The 18,157-nt window shown below is 38.5% G+C and overlaps 1 protein-coding gene across 3 annotated transcripts in view; it reads left to right on the forward strand.

Annotated features, from left to right (window-relative positions):
* The first annotated feature begins 273 nt into the window (after positions 1–273).
* WASL (WASP like actin nucleation promoting factor) overlaps positions 274–18,157 on the forward strand; it is a 63,743-nt gene continuing 45,859 nt past the window's right edge. The window contains exon 1 of one of the 3 annotated variants that reach the window (XM_019750059.2): positions 274–735. In XM_019750059.2, coding sequence (XP_019605618.1) covers positions 616–735 — 120 coding nt within the window. In that variant the 5' untranslated portion in view covers positions 274–615. The remainder of the gene's footprint in view (positions 736–18,157) is intronic. The other 2 variants (XM_019750058.2, XM_019750060.2) reach the window with 2 other exon arrangements.

Below are 18,157 nucleotides of genomic sequence, written 5' to 3' on the forward strand. Positions count from 1 at the left end.
TGCCGGAGCCGAGCGTCCTCTTCGCTCCAGACAGCAGCCGCTGGGCCGCAGCGACCGAGCGACACTAGAAGCGGGTCCCGCAATCGCCACCACAGTCTCGCGTCGGACCGCGCAGCCCGCGCCTCGGCCGGAAGGGGCGGGGCTCGGGGCCGGCGCGGCGAGGCCGGCGGCGCGTGCGGAGGGGCGGTTCCTCCCCGGCCCGGCCCGGCCCGCAGCCGAGTTTCCGGCGCGCTCCCCCGCGTCCTGCGTCTTGTGGTCTCGCCCGCCCCCGCTGCCATGTTGGATTGTGCGGCTGCCGCCGCCGCCGCTGCCGCTGCCGCGGGAGGAGGGTTGGAGGAGGAGTTGGGAGTTTAGCGCAGTCGCCGGAGTGCGAGGGCAACGACCATCCGGCCAGAGCCCAGCCGGGCGGGAGTTGGGAGCTTCCCTTACTCCGCGCGGCCCTCCGTCGGCTCCTCCTTCCCGTGGCCTCCCTCCTCCTCCCGGCGCCGGAGGAGTTGAGCGAGATGCTGCGCCTCTGACTCCCCTCCTCCCGCCCCTGTCACCGAGAGGGGGGACGAGCGCTCGCCCACTCGCCGGAGGACACGGACCTGGACTCCCAGCCCCGCCGGCGACACCATGAGCTCCGGCCAGCAGCAGCAGCAGCCGCCGCCGCGGAGGGTCACCAACGTGGGGTCCCTGCTGCTCACCCCGCAGGAGAACGAGTCCCTCTTCACCTTCCTCGGCAAGAAATGTGTGGTCAGTGGTCGAGACCCGCGTCGCCACCACCGACGTTACTTCACGGGCCCGGGCCGGGAAGTGGGAGTGGGGATGGAGGCGGGAGCGGCGCGGGGAGGGTCCGGCTGCTGGCCAGGCCTTCTCCCGGCCCCGCACGGGCCCCCTGGCCCCGCTCCCTAGGTGCGGGCAGTGCGGGCCCCGGCAGCCGAACGCCGCCACCCGGAGCTGACCGGGAGCAGGGAAGTGTCACCTCCGCAGGCCTGTCTTGGAGCCCTGCTTGGCCCGGCCCTCCGCCTTTGCTGCTGGTGCAAACTTGACTCTCAGGCCCAAAGGCGATTTTATTGCACGAGCTGCAGGATCTTAGCAACCCGGCCCCTGTCCTGACCCTCGCTTCACCTCCTACCGCTTGATCAGGGGGTACCATCCTTCACAGTGCCAGAGGTTTCAGGAGTGGGTGGGTTAGGAAATGAAACCCAAATATGAATGAAGCGGACCACACGGTGGTTTTCAGTCCCTGTTTAGGATCTCAGGAGGGAATGATGTGGAGGGCATGGGTGCAAAAGGAGTGCAGGAACTGCTACTGTTCCCCATTGCAGAGAAGCAGGGTTTGTTTCTCCAGCGTTCTCGCCCAGGCCTGATTTCTACTGTCCTCCCCACTGATTTTATTTATTTATTTATTTTTGCATTGGTGGGAGGAGGTACTGCTCTCCCCACCGCCATGCGCAGGGGAACCGCAGTCTCTAGTAGTTCTTGGCCTTTTGGGGCCTGAGAATGATTCTTAGATTGGTGTTGTGCGGCCTGTTCCGACCCCAGATGGCGGGTTGGGAGCGAGCAGTTCTGCTGTGGGAAGGGGAATGTGTGTTGTTGACGGAAGCATTCATTACATTGGCTGCCGGCGCTCCTAGGGGTGGGAAGGTTCTGCCCTGTGGTGTAGGCCTTGTCAGGCTGCATCTTACTGCGGTGGCTGGGTTGAACTGTGGTTGAGTTTGTTGCAACGCTGAGTCCATTTCTTCCCCCTTTGCTTGTTAGCACCTGCAGAATATGTGCCACTGGAACCCAGGAAACACCTACAGAAATGTCAACAGAGCAGTTTTACAACTTTTCTTAGTAGTGTTAAATATGTCAAACCAGGCTACACCTGCTTGTTTAAGAAATTAGAACTAGACAATTTCTGGAAAGTTACCGGATTAATTGTTAACTTTATAGGAGTCTATCCTTTGTATTCTGTCCCATCCAGTTGGAGATTGAACCATTTATTACAGGCGATTCAGATGTGTCTCATTTTTTAGAAGTTAGACCGTAAGGAACATATTTTGAGTTTACTGATTAGAAAAATTAAGTAGGAGTGGCTTAAAATCAGAATTTAGTAAACAACTGTAAAGATATTTAAGTTTCCCTCCCCGCCTCCACCAGCTTTTTTAAACAAATGAGAAAACTGAGCCAGTGAGCCCTAAGTCACACAGCAATTTAGTAATGTAACCAGAACTAGAAAACCAGGACTCTTGATGCCTAGCCTGTGTACTTTCCACTACATCATGTTGTTTGAGAAGGGTTTGTTCTTCCTTGTTATTATTTCTAAAAGTTAAAGAAATAATAACTTTTTTTTTACCAAAACCAGATATAATGAAAAAGTGTGAGATTCTTAAAGCACCACTAATTTTTGCATATTTTCAATTTAGGAAAATCTCCAGCACTTTAAATGTTAAATTATCTGCAAATGAAAACTAATTAAAATTTTGCTGGTTTATTACATTTGCTATGTAATCTGTGTCAGAAAGGAAGTAGTTTGTGACTGTGTTTTACATACCAGACACATTAGCTTTAGGCAGGAAGGACATTGCATTTATACGCAAGTACACTGACTAATTGCTCTGTGCTTACCTGTACTGTTTACTGGTTTCAATAAATGGCAGGTGTGGAAGAATGCTGTGCTAGAGAAAGAGAGTGTTGCTTACTGGTTTAGTGTGAGTTGGTTGCTGAATAGGCTTTCTGTATTCAGTGCTCAATTTCTTTATGTCATCTATTAATCAACTTTACCTTTTGAATTTCTGTCATATAAAACCACACTGTTATCTGCTCTTCTGGTATGAAATTATTTCGAAGATAAACTTCAATATTTGACCTCTCCAGTTATTGGAGAGTAATGTAAGAATGATATATTAATTTTTTGGAACCATCTTTTTTTCCGTTTGATGACTACGCAGTTTTTGTAGTTAAAACAGTACTGAAACACAGTTTATTAAAAAAAAAAAAAAAAATCCAGCAATAAGATTTACTGATCAGACCACATTTGTTAAGCAAGAAGTGTATTCAGAATCGTAGTCATGGTGCCAACTCTCAAGGAGTTTCATTCCTTCTCTTACTCAACAAATAAGTTTTGAGTAACTAAATGCTGAGGTCAAAACCAGGGTTGATGCCTGCCCTCAGGGAGCTTACAGTGTTTGAAAAGGGAAATGTGTAAACTGATGAGTAAGTCAGTTCTTCAGAGTGATGTGTAAGAGGTTGCATGTCACATTGGAAAATGTCTTTGCTTTGTAGTCAGCAGATGGGGGTTCAAATTCATATGATCACTTAGGGCAAGTTTCTTAAGCTCCTTATCCTAGAGTTGGTTTTCTCATCTCTAAATTATGGATACTATCTCTTGGAGGGGGTTGTGGATTAGAAGGACTGTATGTAAATGTATAGATGCTATTATTTTTATAAAGGTTTAGGGGATCGAAACAGAGGATGAGTAAAAGTTTTTTTAGAATGGGCTATACCTGAATATTTAAGATTGGTTAGGTACCCCGCCAGGTTGATCCGAGGTCTAAAACATCTTGGAAAGTCAAGGGACCTACTAATGGTATGTTATGGATCAAGGAGGGTTTCCGCTTGGGTATGCATCGGAATTATGTGCAAATTATTGCAAATGCACATAACTAGGCCAGATTCCTAGGTAATGTTCAAATTCAGTGGGTCTGATGTGGAACTTGGGCATTTCTAGTCTGAGCAGACTGAATAGAATAACGTGTCACAGTTTGAGAACCACTGCTGATGCCCGCTCTTTTCTAATAGGGTAATCCTGAAGCACATTGGAAATGTTAATAGGTTTCCCTCAGTCTTTGGTCTATATTCTGTGAGTTGAAGTTAAATTAAAACCACTCCTTTTAGTACAGCATTACTGTAACTCCTAAGATGAACGTGTATTTTGTAGATGTAGGAGAGATAACAGTTGGAGCAGTATTGCGCTAGTCGTGGGGAACCACCAGATCAGATTGGACTTTTGGAAAGTTGAGGGAGAAAGGTGCGGAGGCACAATAGAAGGTGGATTGAGGATTGTGAGAGTGAAGACAAAGGAGATCAGATAGGTGGTTACAGTAGTCCACGGGAAATCTGAGGAGGGCCTGAATCAAGGCAGTGCGGGTGGGAATTCAAGGGCAATTAAAAAGACTCCAGTAGGATTTCACCCCCCTTAGATAAGGGGGGTGATGGAAGGGAATTGGTATAAAGGCAAGTAACCTCCAACAAGTATGCAGAGCTCATTAGATGTACATATGCCTAGATGTTAATGAGACTCTAAATTGGTGGTTGGTTTCATGGAGGAGGTGAATCTTCAGTAAATCTATTGTTTTGACACAGTTTTTAAAAATAGAGTTTGTGAAAGCTGAGGTTTCATTTAAAGTTATATGCACTATGTAAATATATGTTATGTACTTTTACATAAAATAGTTCATTTGCTGGTAGTATTTTCTGAGAGCAATTAAGAAGGGTTAAAAACAAGATTATCAGGTCTTGTTTTGTAGTTAGTTTTGTTGCCTGTCATGTGGTGGTGGTTTACTTTAGTTTCTGTAAAGAATATGTGCCGTCTTGCCAAGTAGAGGTTAATATCGGGGGTGCCAAAAAAATGTACACACATTTTAAGCGATGTTAATACTTTGGTCAACGTGGCTCAAGCAGTAGTTCGCCATAATCAGAAGTGTCTGGACGCTGATGGTAACCACTTTGAGCACCTGTTGTAATTGCAGAAGTCAAATGTGACCGGTAATCATCTATTGTTACTGGTATATATTATATAAATGGTTTTTTCGTTTCTTAAAATGTGCATACATTTTTTTTTTTCAGCACCGGTATATATAGTCCTGATAAGAAATTAAGGGTTGTGAAAACTAAAACCTTATACTAGCTGTCTTCAACCTTCTCTGGTCCAGATGGTTTGGGGTTAGTAATGTTGTTGACTGTTACCTTTCCCTGACATACTCATCTGGTTTGTTTGTTTCAAGATTTAGAGATACTTCAGAAGCCATTTTTGTTAACCAACTTTAATCTTCCTTTAGCTCCTTAGCACTTGTTTTAACTTGCTTAGATTCTTTAGTTTTTGTTTGTTTGTTTTCTCACCCTATATGTAATTCTGGGAGATTAGACGTAATGCCTATGTAGTCTTTTATATAATTCCTATTACATCTAGCATACAGATCGCTGAATACTTCTTGATTGAGAATTATAATTGCTAACTTGTTTATTCCTTAGGAGTGCATTCAGCATTTGTCTTACTTGATCATGTTGTTAAAACCTATTTTTAATGCAGATGGTATCTGGATTTAAGTCTTCTTTTATTAGGAGAACAAAAAGGTTTAATTCTGCTGGTGAACTAATATAGGTGGTGGCCATAACTCCAACACAACCTTTGTTTCTGTTCTAAAGCTCTTAAATGGTTTAGAAGGTGCCTTGAGGGATTGTTGTCTTGATGAAGGCCTGATATAAGGCAATACTGGTGGGAAGTTAGGGCTGGGAATGTATTTCATCTTAAGTAATGTGAAAGGAAAAAAGGTTAAAATTCAATGGATTTGGAATATACAAAGATGAAAAGGCAACCTTGCCTGGTATATAGGAAAAAGGTGACTACAAAAGTGTCATACAGGGTGGTTGTAAACTCAGGAGGAGATTTAGAAGAGTCTAGCAGATCTGGGTTATAAATCCTATTTCAATTATTCTTAGCTCTATAATATAGGAAAATATCTTAACCAGTATGAGCCTTAGTGTCTAGAGTTGTAAAATGGTGTTAGTCAAGGATTTCAGAAAATCATGCAATAATGTATGTGAAGCACTTAGAGCAGCCGACAGTTGACAGTGTTCTGTGAGTTTGAAGAAGCTTGTGAAAGAATGTCATCGTTAGTGCTATTCCCTACTCAGTTTAGATTTCCTGTTAGTGGCAGGAGGTTTTAAAGTAGCGTTTTGAACTCTGTACTGTATCTGTTTTGATTTAGGTAAATTAATTCTAACAATTTTATTTAAAGTCAGTTAATTATGGAGAATGTTAATTAAGTTACACACCAGCTGGAACAAGACTCCAGGGAGTTTCAGGGTTTCTGGGCAGCCTTAGTCCCACCCCCGGACTGCTGACTGAAGAGGAATAAAGGGTTACAGGTATTAAGAGTTAGGGGTTCCTGAGTTTAGTTCATTCTCTGCCACCAGTTAATTGTGAATGTGAACAGGAATCTCTACCTTCCTGAGCCTCACTTTCCTAATCTGAAAATGAGGGTTAGACAGGATAACACCAATCTTTCTAGCATTAATGTTCCATCATTCTATCTATTCTCGATACCAGTGACTCTGTAGCAGGGAAAGAACAGCCTTCTGCAATCTGGCATACGTGTGTTTTGCACAGTGGAGACAAAGATAATATGTAACTAAGTGAAAAGTAGATAATTTCAAATCATTTCATTGTAAATTCCCATTTCTAACTCACCTTTTTCTAAGCATCACAATTTAATAAGCATTTTACTTTAAAAAGTCAGGTGAACAGCATTAAAAGACATTAGTAATAGAATAGTCCTTAGCTAGTTTTGGATTATTATTATTCCTTGTAATTACAAGGAATTTTTGGTTTATGAGGAGTATGGCACCTTTTAATTAAATGGAGTTGTTTTTAAGAGTCTCTCTTTTGTTAACCAATTCCATCTAGAACTTATTTCTTACATGAAATTGAGTTAGTGATATGATAGTCAGGTGTTACATTTTGTTGCTTATTTAAGGTAAAACAAGTTTAAGTTTTTAGTTTCAGTGCTAGACTCGATAGTTGTAGTGAACTGACTTGGTCATTTGGGGGAGTAATTCAAAGTTGAAGTTGAAAAGAGCACATAGAGTTGATATTCGTTACAAAGTATTCTGTGTAGGAGTCATAGCTTTAATCCAATCGGGAAGGACCCAGCATCATTGATAGAGTTCACTTACTGTAAAGATTCTGGAAGCACAATGGGTTCCTACAGTCTTGTCCACGGTAACATAGTTACATGCAATTCTTACTGGTGTGTGACTCAACAATGTAGTGTTTTTAAGTGGTAAGTATTGTTTAGTAATTAGAAGACACTTGGCATATTTAACTATATTCATAAATACAGTGTAACAAAAGCATATTTCGTTTTTTGTATCCATATCAATATTCTTAGAAGTAGAGGATTACACCACTTTCCCATTTGTAACTCACCTTTTTCAATATAGGAGAATGAAATTGAATAGAAAACATCAATTTCACTTTGGAATCAATGTGTTTTAGAGGAATTGTGACCCTTTTTTAGAAAGAACAAATAATTGAGTAGAGTAATGTTGAAGAGGCAAATCTAGAAAAGTCCCCTTCAGAAAATAGAGCCAAATGAAAAATTTACAGTAACTTCATATTTCAATTACTGTGACTGTCTCTTAGTTTAATTGTTCCTCAATATCCTTGGCCCTTGGTTCCTCTGCCATAGTGATTTTTTAAAACTTATTTTTAACTTAACCTGAAGATTTACTACAGAAATTTGTCCCCATAAAAGGAGTACTTATTAAAGGTCAGATAAATTGAAACAACAGGGAAATAAGAAAGACAACCAGGAACATATGCTGTTGTTAAAAATGATATGAGGACATAGAAATTATCGAGTCAAGTATACAGTAATTTTAGGGCAGTGAAATGGTTTTCAAGTTTCATTTTAAAGTTATACTTTTACATTCGATTTGAAGAAGCTAAACCTGTTTAAGTATTGAAATACAGGTGAAGTTGTTTATTTGTCATACCTTTCGTGCCAAAATTAAAAATTTTAAGTGAAATGCTCTCTCCAGTATGGTGAATACTTTGTTACCATGAAAATATCAGAGGATACCTAAATACCTAATGAATTTTCATAATAGTAAAGGCGCTAATTGATTTATAAGTAATTCATAAAGCTAGTCAGAAACTCAAATGATTTCCTGATTTTCATAAATGCAGTATCATCATGATCAAGTATTGAGGACTTACTGAGTATTGAACACCCTCCTAGTATCTTGAAATACATGGAAGGGCTAAGGGAGGTCCAGTGCTTACCCCTCAGTTGTTTACTGCATAGCTGGGGAACACAGAAGTCATGCACAAAAACATCAATTTTACAAGCCAGTCTATAATAGAAAATTGTATAATAGGAGAGAGATATATATCACTGTGGGATTTGATACATCATTGTGGGCCTTGAACATACGGACCTTAAATCACCTGTAGAGTTGAATCACCTATAGAATTTGTGTCAGGAGCAAGGAAGCAGCTGGGTTCCAGTATAAGGAAATATGTGAGCAAGTTTTGAGTAGAAAATGTGCATGGAGTGTTTGGAAATACTGACTAGAATGGTTTGGCTATCATTGAGAGTGGTATTTGCTTAAGGAGATAGTGAAGGGTAAGGAAGGGTAAATTGAGTTTTGATTTTGAAAGATCTTGAACTTCAAACTTAGGGGTTCAGCCTTAGTCCCTAAGTAGTAAGGAATCACAGTCTTTTGATTCACAAGTGTCAAGATAGGAAGGCTCTAGAGATGGGAAAAACTGGAAATTATTATTCATAATAAGAAGGTTAAAGTTTACTAAACACTTTCTTACACCTTATCTCAGCAGACGTGGCCTTGCTGAGGATCCTGAATTATACTAGCCGCACTTGGAACAAAAACAGGATGATGAGGGGTAGTAAATCCTTGGTCTCGGTGCTCAAGGCGGACATCTGTCCCTCGGAGCATGTTTTTCCTGCTGTGTCTTGCTGTGGTCTGAATACTCAGCATGTGCCAGGGGACAGCCACTCCAGTCAGGCCAGGTTCATGGTAGATGAGACCCAGTTGCCATACCAAGGCTACATTCCAGAAACATTGTGAAGAAAAAACTTAGTTGGCTTTGTGTATTCCAGATGACAACAGAACCTTCTAGTGGAAATGGCTAGAGAGTGGGACTTGTAGGACTAGAGCTTTTGGAACCTTTTGCAGGGTGTTGTTATTGAGGCCTCGGGAGTGGAATTAGATCTGGGAAGCTGTCAGTGCAGGTCAGGATCACAGAGGGAGGCAGCCTAGCTCCCCTTTGACTTGGCCAGCGATGGAGATGGATGGATTTCAGAGAGGAGTTGAAGGGGGAGAAAGATGTTCTCTTAAATTTACCAGAAAAATGGTATTATACATATTGTTCTGAAATTTAAACTTTTCCACTTATATTGATATATCTTTCATACATTTCCATGTACATTTATATTTATTGCATACTTTTTATTACTACATCCTGTATTTTATGAGTTTCTTGTAACTTATTAACCTTTACTGATGGGTGTATTAGTTTCCTAGGGCCACCATAACAAAGTACCACAAACTGGGTGGCTTAAAACACATTTATTCTCGCACACTTCTGGAGGCTGGGGGTCTCCAGGACGATTCCTTCTGGAGGCAATGAACAGAACGTCTGCGTTCCTCTCCTAGCTTCTGGCATTGGCTGGCAGTCATGGCTGCTCCTTGGCTTAGAGATTCATGACTCTAATCTCTACCTATGTAATCATATGGTGTTTCCCAGTTGTCTGTCTGTCTTCTCATAAGGACACCAGTCATGGGATTAGTGTCAACACTAATGACCTCATCTTAACTGTTTTCAAGTAAAGTCACGTTCACAGATACAGGGGTTACGACTTCAACATGTCTTTTAGGGAGATACAATTTAACTCCTGACAATGGGTATTTTTACTTTCCAAGTTTTTGCCTTTAGAAACAATGCTATAATGGACATTCAAATACATATTTCTGTGTATCCTTTCCAAGTATTTCCATGGCATACAGTCTATGAAATGAAGTCAGAGGGCATGATTATTAAAAATACTAATAGATATGGCTGAATTGTCTTCAAAAATTGTTGTTACTGAACTCTTTATATTCTCATCAACACTAGGATTTAGTTTTTTGAGTGTTTTTGCCTTTTGACCTGTTTTGCTGGTCAAAAAAATCTAATTGTTTAATTTGTAGTTTTTAGTGAAATTAAACATCTTTTCATGCCTGTTGGTCATTTATACTTTTTTTTGTGAATTGCCGGTTCTTTTCTTTAGACCATGTTTCTACTAGGTTTTTTTCTTAGTGACTTGAAAAACTCATTAGGGATAGTAATTATAAACTACAGTATTTTTGGCAGCTTGTTTATCTTTGACAGAAGTATTTTTGGTGTTTTTGGTCATTGCCTAGGTTTTAAATTTTTGTGTAGTTAAATGTAATAATCTTATTATTTCAGGTTTTTATTTAATGCAGTCCTATCTCTGAGTTGTAAGAATATTTACTCAGTTTATCCTAGTACTTTTATGGTTTTATTTTGAACATATTATCTTTGCTCTTTCTGGAAGTGACTTTGGAAAATGAGCGTAGTAGAAACCCAGATTTGTATTTTTACAGTTGGCTAGTTGTCTCAGCACCGTTTATTGAGCAATTTATTTTTTCCCACCTATTGAAATGGCACCTTTATAATTTACTAAATTACCAGATGTATTTAGATTCATTTCTGCATTTTCTTCTATTTATTTAATTTGTTTATTTCTTTGCCAGTATACAGAATTTTTATTGTAGCTTTATAATGATGATATACAGTTTGATTAGCGTTGAATTCCTCATTACTCTCCTTGTCAGTATTTTCTGGCTATTTTTGTGTCTATTGTTAGTACTTTTTTCAAGACCTCACCTCTCACCCCTCTCCCTCACCAAAAAAATATTTGCTTCAATTTGGAACAACATTGGATTTGTAGATTAATTAAGAAAGAATTGACATACTGAGGCTTCTGGTTAGGAAGCAGGTCTCTTTTATTTACTATTTAAGTCTTATTTCCTTCTGTAGTTTTATAATTTTCTTACTATGTAAGTACAAAAGTAACACCCATTGTGCTCGTTTAAAGCACACACACACACACACACACACACACACATTGTACTGTACAGAGTTAAAAGTTAAAATACCCTTTTACTCTCTTACCCCCCAATACAATTAGGCTCCACAGAAAAGTCTTCTTAATGGTTTGACGTTAGTCTTTCCCATCCTTTTTATATTTGTGCGTACACGCACTTGTGTTTCTGCATTTTACCAAAAAGGGGTCATGTTCTGGATAGTTTATGTGAAGTACAAATACAGATCTGTCTCATGCTTTAAAACACAAACGAAAAACAACACATTTTTTATTATGGAAACTTTTAAACATCCACAAAGTAAGATGGTATAATGAACCTACCTATACCTATCACCCAATTTTAGTGGGTATCAACTCATAGCTAATCTTGTTTACTTTATGTACCCACTGTTATGGGTTAACTTATGTCTCCCTAAAACATGTTGACGTCGTAACCCCTGTATCTGTGAATGTGACTTTACTTGAAAACAGTTTGCAGATGTAACCAAGTTAAGATGAGGTCATTAGGGTTGACACTAATCCCATGACTGGTGTCTTTATAAGAAGACAGAGACAGACAATTGGGAAACACCATGTGATTACATAGGTAGAGATTAGAGTCATGAAGCTATAATTGATTTCTGTTGTTTTTCTTGTTTTCTTTTTTATTGATTTCTGCTCTGGTCTTTATTATTGTCTTCTGCTTTCTTTAGTTTTAATTTGCTTTTTTTCCCCCTAGGTTTTTTTTTTTTTTTTTTTTTTAAGGTGGTAACTACTGAGGTAATTGATTTTAGACTTTTTTTCACTTTCTATTATAGGTATTTAGTGCTATTCATTTCCTCTTAAATAGTGGCATCTCCCATATTGGATATGTTGTATTTTCATTTTCATTATTTAAGTTATTTTCTGATTTTCCTTTTTATTTCTTTGACCCACTAGTTTTTTAGAAGTATGCAATTTAGTTTCCAAAGATTTAGGAATTTTCCAGATGTCTTTCTGTTATTGATTTCTAACTTAATTCTATTATTTTTGGAGAACATATGAATACTTTCTATTGGGCAGTGTTTTATAGCCCAAAATATGGCCTAAATTGGTTTTCGACATACACTTTAAAATATAGTGTAGTTTAAGTCTTCTTTATCCTTACTGATTTTCTGTCCACTTTATCAATTATTGAGAGAGGAGTATTGAATTCTTCCAAGTTATAAATTTGTCTGTTTCTCCTTGAAATTCTGTTTTGCTTCATAGGTTTCAGATGCATGAACATTTACAGTTATGTGCTCTCAAAGAATCATCATGAAATGATTCCCGTTGTCCTGATATACTTTCCTCTGAAATCAACTTTGTATTTATAGCCACTGAAGCTTTCTTTTGATTGGTGCTATAGTCTTTTTTTCATTCTTTTATTTTTAATCTCTTTGTGTCTTTACACTTAAAGTGGGTTTCTTGTAGGCAGCACATATGATTGGTTTTAAATCTACCATGTTGCTGTTTTCTCTCTGTCTCACATGTTCTTTGTTCCTTTTCTCCTCTTCTGCCTTTCTTTAGATTGCTTTAGTATTTTTTTAAAATTTCCTTTTAATCTTTTTTATTCGTTGTAACTATTTTGCTATTTTTGTAGTTGCTTTTTGGTTTACAGTACATATGTTTTACTTACTACAGTCTTTTCAAAGATTATTGTATCACTTCACATTTAGTATAAGGACTTTAAAATAGCATAATTTTATTTCTTCCTTTCAGGCCTTTATGCTATATTGTCGCCATACATTTCACGTTTTCCATATGTTATAAACTTTAGACACATCGTCATTACTTTCGCTATAATGATTCAATTACGTTTCAAAGAGATTTGAAAAGTAAGAAAAAATGTGTTACACTTACCCACTTGGTTATCATTTCTGGTGCCTTTAATTCCTTTGTTTAGATCCAGACTTCTCTCTGCTATCAGTTTTCCTTGGTCAGAGCCTCCCTCTTTCTTGCTTTCCTTCCTTCTTTCCTTCCTTCTTTCCTTCCTTCTTTCCTTCCTTCTTTCCTTCCTTCCTTCCTTCCTTCCTTCCTTCCTTCCTTCCTTCCTTCCTTCCTTCCTTCCTTCTTAGCATCTCTTATAGTTCAGGGAGATCAGCTGCTGATAACTTCTTTCAGCTTTGTGTATTTGAAAATGTATGTATATTTTGCGGTGATTCTTGAAACACATTTTCTCTGGATATAGAATTCTACATTGATTTTTTTTTTTCTCTTTCTGTAGTTTAAAGATATTGCTCCAGTATCTTCTGGTTTGCATTATTTCTGACAGGAAATCTGCTGTTACCCTTTAATCTTCTGTAACATATCTTTTTCTTTAACTGCTTTTAAGATTTTGTCTTTATTATGGGTTTAAGGAATCTCATTATGATGTGCTTTGGTGTAGTTTTCTTATTGTTGCTTGTATTGGGATTTCTTGAGCTTCTTGGATCTTTGCGTGTTGAATAAGTTTATATCAAGTTTGGAAAATTTTCAGACGCTTTTTCAACTATCCACTGCTTTCCTCCCTGGGCTGCAATTACACATACAGACTGCTCGAAGTCGTCCCACACCTCACTGCCATGCAGCTCTTTTTTCTTCTACCTCTTTCTCTGTGTTTTGTTTAGATAGTAGCTATTGCTATATCTTTAATGTCACTAATCTTTTGTCTACAATGTCTAATCTGCCATTTAATACCATGCAGAAATTGTTTTTTTCACATCAGATGTTACAGTTTTCATCTCTGGAAGTTTCATTTGGATGGGTATTTATTTATTTCTACTAACATGTTCAATCTTTGCTTTAGTTTAATATATGGAATACTTGTGTGATAGCTTTAATGTCCTTGCCTACTAATTTTGTCATATGTCAGTTTCTCTTCATGTATACTTGTCTTCACTTTGGATTATACTTTTCTGCTTTTTTACATGGTTGGTAATTTTTGATTGAATACCAGATGTCGTGAAATTTATCTTGACTTTATAACCAACCAGCCCTTTGAATTTTTAGTGTTATTTTTTATTTTTCACCGAAGTCTTCTGTAATTGCTAATTGCTGTATTTTAAGAGCATTCTGCTACCGCCTCCCCTTTTTTTTGCGGTAATAACAAATCAAATATATCTGAAGATACTAATTTAAAAAAAATTTTCAATGTATAATTATATAGTCCCTCTCTTATTTGCTGCTGTTTCCTTAATTATCTGATTATTCTCAGTTGTTGGTCCAAATTTGTATTTGAAAGACTACTTTCTCAATATAGATAGCTGGTTTGGATTTCTTTTCTTTTAAATCAGTAGACTTTATACAGCAATTTTAGATTTACAGAAAAATTGTGCAGAAAGAACACAGAGGGTTTACATGTACTGTCTCTCCCCTAACCCCAGCTTTCCCTATTATTAGCATCTTGCATTAGTGTGATACATTTGTTTAAATTGATGAACCAATATTGATATATTATTATTAGCTAACGTCTATATTTTACACTAGGTTTGACTCCTTATATGGATCTACACATTTTGTTTTTCACAAATGAATGTAATGTGTCCGCCATTACAGTATTGTACAGAATAGTTTCAGTGCCCTAAAAATACCCTCTGCTCCATCTTATTGACCCCTTCCCTCTCCCGCTGTAATCCTGGGATCCACTGATTTTTTATTTTTTTTTTAAATTTGGTTTGCCTTTTCCAGAATGTCATGTAGTTGGAATCATATACGGTATGTTGTCTTTATAGGCTGGCTTCTTTCACTTAGCAATATGCATTTAAGGTTCCTCCATGCCATTTTGTGGCTTAATAGCTTGTTTCTTTTTATCGCTAAATAGTATTTCATTGTACCACTGTTTATCCATTTACCCATTGAAGGAAATCTTGGTTGGGTCACAGTTATGAATAAGCTGCTATAAACACTTGTGCTGGGTTTGGTGTGGATATGTTTTCAGCCCATTGGGTAAATGCCTAGGAGCATGATTGCTGTATCCGTTTAGTAAGCCTGTGCTAGCTTTTGTAGGAGACTGCCAAACTGTCTTCCACAGTGACTGTTGCATTTTTGCATTCCCACCAGCAAATTTGCACATCCTCACCAGTATTTGGTGTTACCATTGTTTTGGATTTTAGTCATTCCAATTGGTTTATAGTCTTACCTCACTGTTGTAATTTGCAGTCCTTAGGTTCGCATGATGCTGAGCATCTTTTCATATACTTGTTTCCATCTGTATGTCTTCTTTGATGAGGTGTCTGTTTAGATCCTTTGCCCAGTTTTCATTTGGGTTGTTTGTTTCTGATTGTTGAGTTGTAAGAGTTCTTTATCTATTTAGAATATACATTCTTTATCAGATGTGTGTTTTGCATATATTTTCTCCTAGTCTGTGGCTTTTCTTTCTTCTATCAGTGTCTTGTTCTTTGTTTCTTTCGCCCACTCTTTCTGCTTTGTTTGGTTTTAATCAAGCGTTTTATATGATTCCATTTTCTCTCCTCTCCTGACATAATCAGTTATATGTCTTTTAATATTTTTTGCCCTATCGTTTGCAGTGTACATTTACAGTTAATCTAAGTCCGATTTTAACACTGTATTTCCTGGGTAGTAGCGGTACATCATTAAAAAGCATTCCCAATTTCTCCGTCCTGTCCCTTATTGCTGTCATTCATTTCACTTATCCATAAGCCATAGTCACTGAATACAACTATGTTAATTTACATAGTGACTATTGGAAAACTTGAAGTGGCTCATGTGATTCACATTATGTTTCTATCGTACAGTGCAGAGTTTGGCAGTTCACAAAGTAATTTCTGATAAAAGTGGAAATCACCTATAAATCCCATCACTCATAAATAGCTTATTAACATTTTTGTCGGTATCCTTCTGGGTTTTGTTTTGCATGAATTATTGAATAATAAATGTACACATGTACTTATTCTCAGCAAGCATACCTCCACAAGCACAGACATTAATTTTTTTGGCATTGTTTCGTATCAGTAAGTACACCATTTTCAGTGGATACATATGGATTTACCAGTTCCCTAAAAATGGACAGCATCACTACTCTTGCACTTTGACACCATTATTAACTAAAATAAGGGTTACTTGAACACAGGCACTGTGACACTGTGACACTTAATGTGATATCCAAGATGGCCACTGGCATTGTATACAGCACGGATATATATGCTGGACAAAGGGACGATTCCCATCCTGGTGGGATGGAGCTAAGATGAAAAGTATGGCATGTTTGGGCGTCAGCGGATTATTTGACTGCTATCTCTGATATATATTAGTTAATAGCAGGAGATGAAGGTGTAAGGTTTTAATTGCCTCAGTTTAAGAAAGAGCTTGAATCCTTGCCAAACAGTTTGAACCTTATTCTGATCAAATGTTTAAAATAAAATGGCCTTTCAAAGTGAGAGGCAACAAGCATTTATTTGAGATCAGTAAGAACAGCTATTCGGGAAGCACTGATTCAGGCAGCAGCCCAAGCAGTGTTCTGACTAGGAAACAAAGGCACTGGGTATTTATGAGAAAGGGAAGGGGAACAATAACATCAGTAGGAGGAAGACATTTCTATTGGTACAGATAACAGTGATGTTAATTCTAAGCGGTGTTTTATATTTTCAGTCCATTATTCATAATGACTGCTTTCTTGTTATTGCAAATAGTTCTTTGGGACACAATGTTGCTTTAAGCCCCGTCCAAAGATTATTTTGCCCTGTTTTAACATTCCAAAGATTTGAGGCATAAGATGTAAAAGGCACTTGTGCTGAGATAGAAGTTCCGGCTCCATTGTAAATTGGCTTTGTTTATATTATTGTTTACACTGTTATGTTTTAAAGCATGAATTTGTATATTCCTGGAATATATAGATTAGAAAGATAATTGGCAAGAAGAATTTATGGAAACTAAAATAGAGGCAGAGTGTCTCAGGCTATGCTAATACTTCAGGCCAAAGGGAAGGTCTAAGTTTTAGATCTCATTTATACAGATGTATATAATAGCATATCATTAAGATCTCAGAGGTATAAGAATGTATATAACATAAATATAGTATAATTATTTACTTTAAGAAGTGTATTGTTAAATTTTTTGTGTGTGTTTTTTTTTTCTGTTCTTTTTTTTTTTGGGTACAAACAACAGAAACTAGTTCTGGCTGGCTTAAGCAGAAAGTAATTTATTGACTTCCAGATGGAATCCGAATCAGAATTGAACAATAATGTTTCAGAAACAGCAGGAGGCTGGGAAGCTCTGAGAACAGCAGCAGGCATCAGTGGAACTTCTCTCAACTCCAGTTATCTCTTCCCCAAACCACTCAGTCCTGTGACTAGGTTTGGAGTTCTGAATTCCTGGGAGAGAATGTTAATCAATTAAACTTGAGCACAGAAGCTTGTTCCTGGAGAGAGAGAGGCAGCAGGTGTCTGACTTTAGCAGTGTTGGAGTGGGGTACCTGCAAGGTAGGTTTGTCAGATACATAAAAGCTCGTGAAAATCCTACTGAGATATAGTACATGATGAGTTATTTGGTCTCTCACTGACCTAAATCTGCTTTAGCTGCCATTGTTAAAAAGATTCACTCTCTACTGAAGTACTTTTTTTAGTTACAACTCCAATCTCAGATTTGCAGACAGTAAAGGCATCAGGGTGTCTTCGTATTTTGGGAAACTTGGGATTTTTTCCTGGTTCTCTTTGGTTTAATTGACCAGCTTGCTGAAAACAGGGGAAGTACTAGCCCTCTAATTACAGTCCGTGTTCCATAGGCAAGGGTTTTGCATCCATGGATACAGAGGGCTGACCGACAGGTTCTGGTATCCAAGGGGGGTCCCGGAACCCATCTCCTGTGATACCGAGGGATGACTACTGATTTCTGTAAGGTAGGAGTAGAGCTTTAAAATAACCAGACTGGAAATATAACAGCTGCTAAATCTGATGAGATGCATATCGGAATTCACATTCAATACATAGAGTACCAAGCAGTTCCCTGAGCACTTTCTCTGTGTTATTTCATTTCATTCTAATAACACCATGATGAAGGAACTGTTCAGAGCACTTGCCATGTTTTAACTAATTTAATCTTCCTAACAACCCAAAACGAAGTGAGTAATATTATCCCCGTTTCACAGGTGGGGAAATGGACAGGGAAGTTAAGTAATCACCTAAAATCACATAGCTTATAAGCGGAGGAATCTATCCCAGAGTCTGCTTTCCATCCCCACGCGGTTCTTCCCTGGGACGTCCCCGATTCTCTGCCCTTACCTGGTCCCCAGTTAGAACTCAAGGTTCCCTTCTCAGCCTTCCTAGAGCACTTGATTTCTC

Source organism: Rhinolophus sinicus, linkage group LG11, assembly GCF_036562045.2.
Source record: "Rhinolophus sinicus isolate RSC01 linkage group LG11, ASM3656204v1, whole genome shotgun sequence".
Classification (NCBI taxonomy): domain Eukaryota; kingdom Metazoa; phylum Chordata; class Mammalia; order Chiroptera; family Rhinolophidae; genus Rhinolophus; species Rhinolophus sinicus.